The sequence below is a fragment of the Phyllobates terribilis genome, unplaced genomic scaffold (genome assembly GCF_046119375.1).
Source record: "Phyllobates terribilis strain yellow unplaced genomic scaffold, ASM4611937v1 Scaffold_107__1_contigs__length_5663174, whole genome shotgun sequence".
NCBI classification, from domain to species: Eukaryota; Metazoa; Chordata; class Amphibia; order Anura; family Dendrobatidae; genus Phyllobates; species Phyllobates terribilis.
Genome location: NW_027362867.1, coordinates 4,366,432 through 4,381,688, shown reverse-complemented (window position 1 = coordinate 4,381,688; position 15,257 = coordinate 4,366,432). Strand labels below are relative to the sequence as shown.

The 15,257-nt window shown below is 44.5% G+C and overlaps 1 protein-coding gene across 1 annotated transcript in view; it reads left to right on the top strand.

Moving 5' to 3' along the window:
• Positions 1-15,257, top strand: part of LOC141198867 (extracellular calcium-sensing receptor-like) — a 289,207-nt gene that overhangs the window by 150,128 nt on the left and 123,822 nt on the right. Inside the window, exon 2 of the mRNA XM_073663168.1 lies at positions 3,844-4,683. Within this exon, the coding sequence (XP_073519269.1) occupies positions 3,844-4,683 (840 nt within the window). The remainder of the gene's footprint in view (positions 1-3,843; positions 4,684-15,257) is intronic.

Genomic DNA, 15,257 nt, shown 5'->3' with positions numbered 1-15,257 from the left:
CATTAAAACCATCTTGTTAAGCTACTGTGACCTCTACGTCTCTTCTAAGGGGCATTAAAACCATCTTGTTAAGCTACTGTGAACCGCCACGTCTCTTCCAAGGGGCATTAAAATTGTCTTGTTAAGCTACTGCGACCTCCACCACTCTTCCAAGGGCATTAAAACCGTCTTGTTAAGCTACTGTGACCTCCACGTCTCTTCCAAGGGGCATTAAAACCATCTTGTTAAACCACTATGAACTCCACGTCTATTCCAAGGGGCATTAAAACTGTCTTGTTAAAACACTATGAACTCCACAGCTCTTCCAAGGGGCATTGAATTGTCTTTTTTAATGACCTCTGACCTACACGACTCTCCCAACGGGCATTGCATTTCCTCCTAATTTTAGTCAGCTTTTGCTTTTCAATGCATAGGCGAACCCTAAGGGAGACCCACTCCCCAATATTGGGTAGAAGGTTTTTAGTATGCTGTAATCTACGTCTGTTTTATGGGGCATTGCAGTTCCTCGTAATTTTGGGAAAGCCTTCCAATCACTGCTGAGGCCAACAGTGTACAGGAGACCCAGTTGCTCTAAATGGAAAAAACGGTTTAGTTGAGGCCCTCTGACCTCCATGTCACTTCGAAGGGGCATTGGAGTGCCTCGAAATTTTTGGTAGGCATTGTTCTCACTGTATGCCCTATAACTGTGTAGCCGAACCGCTCCTTTTGGTACAGAAACATATCCTACAAGACATGTGTGGTTGACTGGCCTGATATTGATGTGAATCGTTCCTGTTCCTGCTCTGTCTCCTTTGCCACCACCTCCATAATTCATCACCTGAAGCTTTGTTTTAACGGGAGTCATAGAACTGGGATAGTAGCAGGAAAACATCCAGCAATCCTCGGAGGAGGTAGGATATGCGCCAAAACGCTGACCATCTCATGCCTAGCCGCTACTACATACATGTGCTTGCATTCCAAGGAACAGGTAAGCTAAGGAGATGGATGGCCTCATGATCATGAATAATTTACTCGTTGTGTAGGAGGCCGACCACTGCTGTTGTCTACCTTCTGAACTTTGTGTTGAAGCCTGATTGACCCAGGACCCGTAATCCTCTATATCTGGAGGACGTGTTGCATCCCAGTGTCCAACTGTGTCCACAATATTAACCCAGTGTGAAGGCATCAGTGAGATGGACCATCCCTGGCCACATTCACTAGTCCACGTGTTTGTGGTTAGGCTGTCCTTCAAATAGAGGTGGCTGGGGACCGTTTATGGACACCCAGCCGCGGGGCAGCTGGGGACCGAGTATGGACACCCGGCCTCCGTTCGGCTGGGACTGAGTATGGATACCAGGCCGCCGACGCAGCCATGACGTGGTGGCCAGATTCCACCTCCACATGCCTAAAAGGCCCAATTTCAAGTGCAAGCAAGCAAGCAGTATGGTATTGCAGCCTGGGGGTGGGTGGGTGGCAGGCTGCATACTTGCGCTTGCATTGCAAGGAATGGGAGTAGTACAATTGAACACTGCCCTGGGACAAGGACTTGCACTGGGATAGTTGCAAATCTGCATCTTCTGATGCGGCACACTTTTAGGCAGTGACCTGGGTGTCAAAGATGCTTCCAGGGGTCTTCCCCATGCTGTTCCCATGTCTTTTCAGCACTGTATGCATGTGTCGCACAGAACATGGTCAGATAAGGTTGTAAAATGTTAAAATGACATTTCCCGGTGAATGCATTTGTCACGGTTGAAAGCAATGCAAAAGTGCAAAAACGCATAAAAAATGCTATTTGTGAACATAGCCCAAGGTGTGGAGGAGTATTTTTGTTTTTGGTTAATTATTTTACCTTATACACAAGTCTTTACCCTGAAAAGGATGTTCCTTAACATATTTCACAGGAAAGCAGTTTCAGTTTTGTTTTTGAACATTTTATTGTGAGCCCGTAAATGTGGCTTAATACCTCTGACCACTTTATTGACAGCAGTGACCTGGGGGTCAGAAATGCTTCCTGAGGTAATCCCCATGCTGTCCCCATGTCATTTGAGCACTGCCACTATTGTTTTGGACACTTTTTAGGCTTTCTACAGACGGCCGGGGGTGCCGCCGCAAAAATGCTCGAGTCTCCCATAGACTAACATTGGGCTCGTTGCTCGGGTCGAGCACCCGAGTATCACGGTGAGCTCGGCCCGAGCTTTGAGCACCCGAGCATTTTAGTGCTCGCTCTACACTACTAGTCATAAGTAGTGTTGAGCGAGTATGTTCTACACTGTGTTCCAAATTATTATGCAAATAATATTTTCTCACATTTTCCCTATATGAATTGCAGTCATTGTAATTTTCCAGTCAAATAACTATTAGAGTACAATTGAAAGGTTTTTGTACAAACTGCCTATGATAACAGTATATTTTTTAAAAAATAAAAAACTCCAACTGCACTCAAAATGCATGTTCCAAATTATTATGCACAGCAGAGTTTTCAACCTTTTCATTTTAATAAAGAACAAAAAAATGGTCATTTTTGAAATTATAAGCATTAGCAGGTTATTTCAAACTGAAATCAAACAGTTTTCAACTCAAAACTTTATTCTAGGTGATGATACATTTGCACATAGGACCGCTTGTTCGAAAGTAGCTTCTGAACTCTCTCGTCCATTGAATTTGTCAGGTTTTGGATGGTTTCTGCTTTAATTGTTTTGCATGAGGACAGAATACCCTCCCAGAGCTGTTGCTTAGATGTGAACTGCCTCCCGCCATCATAGACACTCCTTTTGATGATGCTCCAGAGGTTCTCAATGGGGTTGAGGTCAGGGGAGCATGGGTGCCACACCATAAGTTTGTTCCCTTTTATGCCCATAGCAGCCAGAGATGCAGATGTGTTATGTGCTGCATGAGACAGGGCATTATCATGCATGAAATGAATTATCACCAAAAAGTTCTCTCTTCTTCTCATCAGACCAGAGAATCTTATTTCTTATAGTCTGGGAGTCCTTCATGTGCTTTTGAGCAAACTCTTTGCGGGCTTTCATATGTCTTGCACTGAGGAGAGGCTTCCGTTGAGCCACTCTGCCATAAAGGCCCGACTGGTGGGGGGCTGCAGTGATAGTTGACTTTGTGAAACTTTCTCCCATCTCCCTATGGCATCTCTGGAGCTCAGCCACAGAGATCTTGGGGTTCTTCTTTACCTCTCTCACCAAGGCTCTTCTCCCATGATTGCTCAGTGTAGCTGGACGGCCAGGTCTAGGAAGATTTCTGGTGGTCCCAAATGGGCCACTGTGCTCTTAGAAACCTTGAGTAATGCAGAAATTCTTTTGTAACCTTGGTCAGATCTGTGCCTTGCCACAATTCTGTCTCTGAGCTCCTTGGGCAGTTCTTTTGAGCTCATGATTCTCATTTGGTCTGACATGCACTGTGAGCTGTAAGGTCTTATATAGACAGGTGTGTGCCTTTCCAAATCTAGTCCTACCAGTTTAATTAAACACAGCTGGACTCCAATGAAGAAGTAGAACCATCTCAAGGAGGATCACAAGGAAATGGACAGCATGTGACTTAAATATGAGTATCTGAGCAAAGGTCTGAATACTTATGATCGTGTGATATTTCAGTTTTTATTTTTTAATAAATTTGCAAAAATTTCTACATTTCAGTTTTTTTTCAGACAAGATGGGGTGCAGAGTGTACTTTAATGAGAAAAAAAATGAACTTTTTAGAATTTACCAAATGGTTGCAATGAAACAAAGAGTGAAAAATGTAAAAGGGTCTGAATACTTTCCGTACCCACTGTATATGTATTTTGTCTATACAAATATATTTTTCATGTTATCCCTATTTTACCACTTGTTTCCATTTCTTTCCTTTTTCCAGTTAAGCTATGCATCAGCACATCCTATTCTAAGTGATAAATTGCAGTTCCCATCTTTCTTTAGAACCATACCCAATGATAATTATGAAGTTTTTGAAATGGCTCATTTGGTGAGTTATTTTAACTGGACCTGGGTGGGGATCCTAACTTCGGACAATGATTTGGGACGAACTGGCTCTCAGTTACTAATTAAGAAGGTGGAACAAAATGGAGGCTGTGTCGCTTTCCTAGAAATTCTTCCCATATACAACTCAATGGAGTCAGTTTTACGGATCATAGATGTGATCAAAAATTCAAAAGCCACAGCAATTATTGTGTATTCCACAATGGAAAACATTATTCCTCTTATGGAGGAAGCCTCATTTGGCAATATTACAGATAAAATATGGTTTGCCTGCTCAAGTTGGTCCATCACTTCAGATTTCCCAAGAATTGATAAATTGACAACTTTAAATGGGAGTTTAGGCATAGCACAACCGAGTGGGAAAATTCCAGGTTTTAAAGAATTCCTTCAAAGTGTACATCCTTCTAAATTTCCCAATGACATGTTTATCAAAACATTTTGGGAAAAGGCTTTTGATTGTGTTTGGCCAATGGGCAACCTTTATAATAATTCTTTAAATACATCTCAAGAGTCAAGTGTTTGGTGCACAGGAGAAGAGAAAGTGGACAGTATTGATCCCAATATATATGATGTTTACAACTTTAGATATACCTACAAGATTCATAATGCCATTTTTGCTATCGCCCAAGCATTGCACCAGATGCATGCATGTACACCAGGACAAGGACCCTTCATCAATGGATCATGTGCAGATGTCTTGAGTCATAAACCTTGGCAGGTAAAAAATAGGTTACAGAAAATTAGTTTCAATGTTTCAGTGATTGAAGGTATCTACAATTAATAACTCATATTTAACAAAATTAAAAAAGGGAGTGATTTAAACATTTGTTTCCCTATTTTTCCTTATGTTTCATGTTTCAAGTCTCAATAGAAATCTTGAATATGCATTTGCTTGATACTTTTGTATTGCAGTGTATTGTTTTGTCATAAATCTCCTAATAGCCTTAAAGGGATTTTCCCACTAAGAAATTTAATTTTAATCAACATTTTAATTAATACATCTTGGAATAATAATATTTTCCACAATTGGATGTGTTTTAAAAAATGTTCTTGTGCTGAGATAATCTTCTAAATGTGCCCCTGCTGTGTACTGTGTAATGGCAGTGTCTGACTGTACAGGGACATGGTCTGATCATACCACATCTCCTGGGCAGAGGGGAAAGGAAGTAAAAGATTATGCAGTCATTATTGCAGGGGATCACAGCTCATTATTTCTTTGAGGTAAAACATTGCTTAAAAACAGTCAGGGAAATGTTTTGCCTCACAAAAAGAATTAGCTGTGATCCCGTGCTGTAATGTCTGTATACTCTTTTGCTTCCTTCCCTGCCCAGAAGATGTGGTATGATCAGACCATGTTCCTGCACGGTCAGACACAGCCATTACACAGTACACAGCGGGGGCACATTTATAAGATTATCTCAGCACAGGAACATTTTTTAACACATCCAATTGTGGAACTTATTTTTATTCTCAGAGCTATTAATTAAAATGTACTTTGGTCATGGTAAATCCTTTTTAAGAACCCATTAATACTGGCCAATTATTGGAAATGAACATTCATAGCAAAACTTGTTTCCAAATTATCTGCATTTCTAAATATGCAGGCAATCACCTGATGAATGAGCAAAACTCTTGCTCGTTGGGTGAAATGATTTTTAAGCTTGCTTCAAAATGAGATTTCTCAGATTCACATCGTCATGTGTAAAAATGTCATGGGCTGCCAAAAAGATGATTGCTAAAGATAACAGTGGGGGGAGGGGTCACACTGAACTACCCCGCTGTTACTGTTATGTCACAGATGACACCTGAGAGATCACACAGAGACTCCTGGCAGAAGTGACGCTAAGGCCCCAACCTCACAGGAACCCTTTGGGATATGCTCTGGGTAAGTAACTAGTTCTGTTATCCCACAGGATGATGAGGGTTCCGAAGGCAGTGCATTATCTGCATTCTGGGCACTGTGACTGTGGGTTACAGCGGTGATGGTAGACTGTCTCCTTGGGGGTTAACAACCCATTCCCTTTTGTCTAACAGCCTGTGGACTCAACTTTCCCACCACTCTAACATACTGTGGATAGTAGTTTCCTGCCACACTGCCAGGCTGTGGTACGCACTTTCCCACCCTCTGACAGGTTATTGATACCACTTTCCCATCATCCTGACAGACCATGGGTAACAGTTTTCCCTCACCCTGACCAGCAGTGGGACACACTTTTCCACCATCCAGACAGGCTGGGGATAAAACTTTTCCAACCTTCCCTGTCACTTCAGGAGCAGTGCTAATCATGAGGCAGTTACCACCAGTCAAGCCAAAGTCCGAAGTGACAGTAGTCAGCTTCATGTGACCACATGCTTCATGATCCCCATGCTTCTCCCCTTCTTCCCCTAATACCCTAGGAGCAGTGCTAATCATGGGGCAGCTACCACTGGCCATGTCATTCTCCATTGTCACACTGGTCAGCTGCACGAGACCACCTGCTTCATGATCCCTGTGCCTGTTCCTATCACTCTAAGCACTGATGCTTGCTCCTTTTAGGGGATCCTCAGCAACATCACCCCACAGCGTGATATGGCTGAGTTCTCCTGTATTATAAAACACGTTATGATGCATCTCATTGACATGCACATTATCAACTTTTGAAACACATAACTTAACAGATCTAGGGGGGTTGTCAGGAATGTATTGGGAAACCAATTGTCCCAGATCAGTTCCCAATAAAACATTTGTGGGGAGGTTCTCAGACACCCCCACTTCCCTTAATCCTGTTCCCGCACCCCAATCCAGGAAAACCCGGCCATTGGCAACGGTCGGCGAAAACCCCCAAACCCAGTGACAGTCAGGGTCTTCCCAGGGATGAGTTCTTCAGGTAACACAAACTCAGGGCAGGTGAGGGTTTGTTCTGTGCCGGTGTGCTTGAGTGCCACAGTGATGGTGTCGTCCACAGTAACCGGTTGAAAATTTTCACAGGCCCCCTGAACTGCCTCACCTTCAAAAAGAACAGCTGTAGTAGGCCCCTAAGGGGTTAATTTTCTGCTCAGAGCTTTTGAAAGCTTTCCTGAATGATGCTTTCAGTTGTTCACTGTTAGCCACTCCTCTTTACTATATATTCTGGGCTCTTGCAAGCAGTCATTGCCAGAGCTAGATTCATTGCTGCATGGTTAGGAGTTTGGTGGTTTGTTGTTTGAGAAGGCATTTGGTGGATTTAGCTAAGACGGTTGAGAGGTTTTAGTTGTGTGTTTGTCCCCTTTTCTCTTACTTTGGTTTTTCCATATCCTCCTCCCCCCAGTGTTAACCTCTATTTGTGTGCGTATATTTGTATGATAGGTATTTTCCTTTATCTCTGTTTGTATTACCTTGTTAGTCTGGTTTGTCTATTGCCATACACTAATACTCCTCTCTTCCCTGGGTGGGGGGAAAGAACAGACTGAGAGCAGATTCAGGAGCTCAGACAAGGACGTGGACCCAGCAACTTCACCTTCAGAATTGATCCGTGGAACAGGGCAAGCTAGGGAGCCCCTAGCATTAGGGACAGGGAAGGAACCCTTGATCCCGGGATACATGACAACAGTAATGTGACATTGGTCCTTCACCATCAGGTGAGGGGTGTAACTGCTACACATACAGCATTGTTCCAGGAAAAAGAAATTAAAACACCGAGTCTGAAACTCAAAACTCTACACAGGATCTAGCAAGAACCATGCAAGTTTTCAGTGACAGGGATGATTTCTCAAACCGGATCACTGATGTTCTGGAAAATCCCACCGCTTGCCACCAATTGTCAAAGATCGGATCTGGAGGGGGTCAGACTGAACCTCCTCGCTGTTATCTTTTTGTCACTGATGACACTGGAAAGATATCACAGATCCCACGACTGTTACCAGTTTGTTAAGAACTAGTGATGGGCGAGCACTAAAATGCTCGGGTGCTCGATGCTCGGGTGGACCTGAGCAACGAGCCCAATTTAAGTCTATGGGAAACACGAGCATTTTTCAGGCGGCTCCTCCCGTTGGTCGGCAGAGGGCCTAAAAATTGCCCAAATCGATGGGAACAGTGCTCAAATGACATGGGGACAGCATGGGGAAGACCCCTGGAAGCATTTCGGACTCCCAGGTCACTTCTGTCAACAATATTGTCAGAGGTATTATGCCACTTTTACCGACTCACAATAAAACATACAAAAATGAAACCAAATGGATTTTCCTGGGAAATATGTTAAGAAACATCCTTTCCAGGGTAATGACTTGTATATAAAGCAAAATAAATAACCAAAAACAAAAATGCTTCTCCAATTCTTGGGCTATGTAGCGTTTTTTTCACTTTTGCATTGCTTTCAACCGTCACAAATGCATTCACCAGGAAATGTAATTTAACATTTTACAACCTTATCTGGCCATGTGGTGTGTGAGATGTCATCAGACACATTGTGTTTTATTTATGAAGGAGGGACTCTGAAAGCCACAAAGCCTATTTTTATAGGGCCATCAGGTGGCCTTTACTATTCTTAAAGGGATAGCAGTCAGCCCTCACTATTCTTAGAGAGCCAACAGCCAGCAAGGCTTTGTTGTTCCAATTACTAAAGAGTGGGTCTCCTATACTGTTATTGCGTATGCAGTGAGAGACAGGGCTGCCCAAAATTTGGACGCACCCCAATACCACTTTGAAAATTTGGATGCACCCCATTACCCCTTTGAAGAGACATAGAGGAGGGCCTCCTGAAAAAATGCTCCCATTATTAGGAAGTAGGTCTCAAATTTTGTTTGCTTATGCAGTGAATGCAAGGGTTGTCAAAAATTTGGAGGCACTCCAAAGCCCCTTGGAAGAGACATGGAGGTCAGAGGGCCTCCTGAAAACAATGTTCCCATTATTAGGAAGTGGGTCTTCCATTGTGTTTGCCTATGCAGTGAATGCAAGAGTTGTCAAAAATTTGGATGCACTCCAATACCCCTTGGAAGAGACGTGGAGGTCAGAGGGCCTCCTGAAAACAATATTCCCATTTTTAGGAAGTGGGTCTCCCATTGTGTTTGCCTATGCAGTGAATGCAAGGGTTGTCAAAAATTTGGAGGCACTCCAATGCCCCTTGGAAGAGACGTGGAGGTCAGAGGGCCTCTTGAAAACAATGTTCCCATTATAAGGAAGTGAGTCTCCCATTATGTTTGCCTATGCAGTGAATGCAAGGGTTGTCATAAATTTGGAGGCACTCCAATGCCCCTTGGAAGAGACGTGGAGGTCAGAGGGTGTCTTGAAAACAATGTTCCCATTATAAGGAAGTGGGTCTCCCATTATGTTTGCCTATCTAGTGAATGCAAGGGTTGCCAAAAATTTGGAGGCACTACAATGCCCCTTGGAAAAGACGTAGAGGAGGGACTCCAAAAAAATGTTCCCATTATTAGGAAGTGGGTCTCCCATTGTGTTTGCCTATGCAGTGAATGAAAGGGCTGCCAAAAATTGGGAGGCACTCCAATGCCCCTTGGAAGATACGTGGAGGAGGGCCTCATAAAAAAATGTACCCATTAGAAAGGAGCAGGTCTAAACAACCTTTAAAAAAATTATGTGGGTGTTGCATCATGGACCACGGTCACACTAATGATATGGTGGTGGAGGATAAGGATGAGGAGAAGGAGGAGGACAAGAGCAAATAGCCAAAATCAGGAAGCGTACACCCATGTGTGGGTGTGAAAAGGTGCATGGGACGACACGTCCCAAAAAAAGACACTGGATTTGAGTTTATGTTACGCTTCTATCATTCAGTGGTGTTGAGAAGTCTGGCCCAATCCAGCCATTGTTCATTTTTATAAGAGTCAGCCTGTCAACATTTTCAGTTGACAGGCGGATGTGCTTATCAGTTATAATTCCACCAGCGGCACTAAAAACCCGCTCTGATAAAACGCTGGCAGCATGGCAGGCCAGGACCTCCAAGGCATAGAGAGCCAGTTCATTCCACGTATCCAGCTTGGATACCCAAAAATTATAAGGCACAGAGGAATCCCTGAGGATGTTAGTAAGGTGGGCAAGGTACTCCCTCAGCATCTTCCCAAACTTTGCACTCCTTGTGAGAATACCCCGGGCCTCAGGGCTTGTGCGATGGGAGGGGCTGAGAAAATTTTCCCAGAACTTTGAGAGTGCTCCCCTGCCTCTGCTGGATTGAAGTTGTATCTCTCTCACCTGTACTTCTTGATTGTCCAACTAATTGTGACCTCTGCCAGCGTATTCAGATGGGAATTTTTTTAATAGTTCCGCAACAAGGGCCTTCTGGTACAGCCCCATTTTTGTAGACCTGTCCACCTCAGGAATAAGAGATATATGCTCCTTGTAGCATGGGTCTAGAAGTGTCACCAACCAGTAATGACTGTCACCCAAAATTTTGAGAACGCGAGAGTCATGGGAAAGGCAGCGTAACATAAACTCAGCCATGCATGCCAGACTGCTAACAGGCTAGACTTCCGTGTCCTCACCAAGAAGATGACTGACCATGCTCTTCTCCTCCTCCTCCTCTCTGTCGTCTGGCCATCCACGCTGAACAGATGGTATGACAGCTGTGCAGGTAATGCCGTCTATAGCGCATGAAACTAGCTCCTCTTCTTCCTCCTCCTCCTTCTCTTCTGATTATTTCAGAACATGGAGAAGCGGGATGGTGACGCTAATTATGGCATCATAGCCGCTCACCATCTTGGTGGAGCACTCAAAGTTTTGGAGGATGGTACATTTGTCTGACATCCATGTCCTCTCCTGAGGTCTTATGTGTGGAGTCTGAACTGAATACCGATGGCCTTGTTGATGCTGGTACTCAAAAATTGACCTCTTCTGCTCACAAATCCTTACCAACATCTGCAGTGTAGAGTTTTAACAAGTGGGGACATCACACACCAGTCTGTGAGCCGGAATCTGCAAATGTTGCTGAAACAAAGCTAGGGCGGCGGAAGCTGTAGGTGACTTTCTAAAATGGGCAGACAGGCGGCATACTTTAACAAGCAGATCCGGCACCTCCTGGTAGGATTTGAGAAACAGCTGAACCATGAGGTTATGAACATGGGCCAGGCATGGTACGTGTGTGAGCTCGCCTCGCCACAGCGCCGCCGCCAGGTTCCGGCCATTGTCTCACTCAACCATGCCTGGCTGTACATTCAGCGGTGTGAGCCTCAGATCTGCCTGCTCTTTCAGAGCTGTCCACAACTCTTCAGCATTGTGCGGTTTGTCACCTAAGCATATTAGCTTCCGCACAGTCTGTTGCAGCTTGGCCGAGGCAGTGCTGCAGTGCTACCAACTCTTTACTGATGTGGTCATTTCGGATATTGAAGCTGAAGAGAAAGAGAAGGCTGAGGAGGATGAGGTGCAGGAGCTGTAGACTGTAGGGACAACCCTGATTGACCTAGGGCCCGCAATCCTTGGCGTCTGCAGGACATGTTCTGTCCCAAGGTCCGACTGGGTCCCGGCTTCAACTATGTTAACCCATTGTGCTGTCAGCGAGATGTACCATCCCTGCCCACAAGCACTTGTTCACGTGTTCTTGGTCAGGTGGACTTTCCCGGTAACTACATTGTTGAGGGCATGGCTAATGTTTTGGGACACGTGCTTGTGTAATACGGGGACGGCAAATTGGGAGAAATAGCGGCGGCTGGAGACCGAGCACCGAGGGACGGCCGCCGCCATCAGGTTGCGGAATGCTTCCATCTCCACAAGCCTAAAAGGCAACATTTCGAGCGCAAGCAGTCATGAAATATGGGAATTTAGTAGTCTGGCCTGTTGGGTGTTGGCTGCGTATTTGAGCTTGCTTTCCAAGGACTTGGGTATGAACAAATGAACTCTGCACTGGGACAAGGACGTGGAAGTACTTCCTGATGCTGCTACTTGAGAGTGTGCAATGACAGGTGCAGGGCAGGAGGCATCTTCGCATGCACTATGGACAGGGGATTGGCCTGCATGCACAACAGCGGAAGAAGCAATGGTGCCACCGGCATACACTGTTCCTGGACCCTGGGGTTCGGGCCACAAAGTTGGGTGCTTTTCTGCCATGTGCCTGATCATGCTGGTTGTGGTCAGGCTGCTAGTTTTGCCACCCCTGATTATACTGGTCTGGCAAGTGGTGCAAATGGCCTTTTTGGGGTTGTCGGCAGAGTCTTTAAAAAACAACCATACTCGGGAAGACCTAACAGTTGTACTGACAACTTCCTTCGTGTTGGTGTTACGGGGATCGGTTGCCTACCTTCTGTCTGTGGCCACCACACTGCTTCTTCCTTCCTGTTGGGGTGCTCTGCCTCCCTCCCCCTGTGTGCTGCTGTCCTCTCTCTGCATGTCCTCCTGCCATGTTGGGTCAATTACTATATCATCCACCACCTCGTCTTTCACTTCCGCACCCTGGTCCTCCTCCTGACTTTCTGGCAATTGTGTCTCATCATCGTCCGCCTCTTGTGACACTTTCCCACCATCGCCTTCGTGTGATTGTGGCTGCTTAAATATTTGGGCATTGCTACATGCGATCTCCTCTCACCCTGCTTCAAGTGGACCGGGTGAAAGGCCCGAATCTATGAATGGAAAAGTGAACAGCTCTTCATAGTGTCCAAGGGTGGGATCTGTTGTCTCCGGGCACTTGGCACATGGTGGGAGGAAGGAGTATCAGGGTGAATAATATGCGGTCCAGACTCACGGCTACTGAGACTTGACCATGTGGAAGACAGGGTGGTGGTGGCTAAGTGACTGGAAGCATTATCCGCTATCCAAACAACAACCTTCTGATACTGCTCTGGGTTCAATATTGGTGTGCTGCGGTCCCCTAGGAATTGGGACAGGAAGATCGGGCGAGAAGATGTGGGTGCTTGTTGTGGCACAATTTCAGCTTGCCCATGCCCTTGGCCTCTGAATGCACCACCATCATGTCCAGTTCCCCGTCCCTTGCCACGCGCTTTGCCCATTTTAAATGGAGGACAATATCTTCCACGCTCACTACAAATGTCTAAATTTGGAGCGAAGTTATATGTGATCCGTGTGACGGAGAAACCACAGTTTTAAATACCTGGCCTGTAGGTAACTATTTTGAACAGCAAACCGGTGCCAAAAACATTGCTGACATGCTGAAAAAAAAATTGAATAGAGGCCAAAAATGTCAGTATTTTCAGCGCAGTTATATGTGAATGTGATCCGTGTGACAGAGAATCCACAGTTTTAAATACCTGGCCTGTAGGTAATTATTTTGAACAGCAAACTGGTGCCAAAAACTTTGCTGACACACTAAAAATAAATTAGAATGGAGGCCTGAAATGGCAGCATTTTCGGCACAATTATATGTGAATGTGATCCGTGTGACGGAGAAACCACAGTTTTAAATACCTGTCTTGTAGGTAACTATTTTGAACAGCAAACCAGTGCCAAAAACTTTGCTGACGCACTGAAAAAAATTAGAATGGAGGCCAGAAATGGCAGTATTTTCAGCGCCATCATATGTGATCCGTGTGACGGACAAACTATAGTTTTAAGTAGCTGGAATTTTTTGATATGGAAAGGACCTGGCTGTATTCTGCAGTGCCAACAAGAAAATGGTGCAGAAAAACGGTGTTTTCTGGAATGCTTTTTAAGCAAATAATGAGGATTAAGATCCAAAAAAAATTATTCCTCGCCCCTGAGACCTCGGCCGTTGTCTAGAAATATCTAACAGCAGCAGAAGGCAGAACGGGAAAGGAGCCTCTTGTTCTATATGCACTGCAATCTTCTATATACACTGCCTGCCTGCCTATATACAGTGCCTGCCTGATATCTCTGCAGATGGATTAGTCCTCAAAAGGACTGTTTGTTGAGATGGATATGTGTAATGTACTTGTTTTCTCCCTACACTACCTAATACACAACCAAATCTCTCCCTAGCCCAGCAGCACCTCTCCCTACACTGCCTGATTGCAGAGTAGACTGACGAACACAGCGGCGCCAGGTCTGATATAGACCTGATGACGCTGTGCGGCCAGCCAATCACTGTAATGCCACAACCAACAAGAGCGCCAAACATGCAGGGAGGGGACCCGAGCATGCGCCCGAGCATCTCGCAAGTACTCGGCGTGCTCCAAACATCTCGAGTACTGAGATGCTCGAGCAAGTACCGAGTACTTGCGAGTATGCTCGCTCATCACTATTAAGAGCCCACTATCGTCAGGACAATTGCACAATTGACCGATGATTAACGAAGGTGGTCGCAGCTGTTTCTGCTAGTAGGCTGATTATTGGGGATCTCATAGTGAGCATATTATATATATACAACCGATTACAAAGCATGGAATATATACAGTATATACCTCTGTATGGTCACCGCCAAGTCCACAGTAACCCAAGAAACTACTATTAGCTACCACCACCATTCATTTTACAGGCTGATCGGGCACCCGTTGCAGGTAACGTATGGCTCTGGGGTGCGGTTTACAGAGCAAGAGGAACAGAACTATTACATTTTATAATTAATCCAGAAAGATTGGCAATGTTTACAAAAATTATACAAAAGTTTTTACAAAGGGGACAAAACAATACAGCATATACAATTACATGAAATAAAAAGGATCAACAAAAGAAACCGTAAACACTGGTCACAGAAATTGCTCAGAGCACTTTGATTGAGAAATATCCGGTGAACGTGGATCAAGCCTATACAGTTATGCATCTCCCTGCATTAATCACAGATCATAACTTGCCTTGTCTTTTAATCAGCACAAGTTACACTCACACATCTCCCTTCTGGTGACTCATAACAGGGCTTGTCATGGGATGTGGTTTCAGTTTCAGAAAATTATGGGAGTCCCTACTTTCTCAATATCTTGGCTCCTGAAGATCACAGGCATTCAATATTGTCGTATTTTTTATTGTGATTTTACCTTTACAGAGATATCAAATGTGACTGGTGTAGCAACATCCATCAGGACGTTATTCAATTGGAGGGAATGTAGTGGCTCAATGACAATGTGAGTGAATGCGTCATGTCCGTCCCTTTGCTAAGATGCCAAAAATTTATATCTCATAAATATTGGATTGAACCAAACCCCAATATTTATATCTGACCATCGGGGACGGCGTGTCTAAAATTTGTGTCTGAGAATGGAAGCTAACTAATATGGCCTTTGCTTGACTTTTCAACCCATCAAGCTCAGGAACAGTGGGGCTATGATAGGGTGTCAGTGGTGAATTCCCTTCTAACAACCTAGTTGCTACAGTGGCTAATGAAAATCTACCCACTATGTCTATTTTTAAAGAGTATCTAAACTTTTTTTTAAATAATGATCAGCTTTTGTAACGTTTTAGGTACATTTATGTAATATATCATA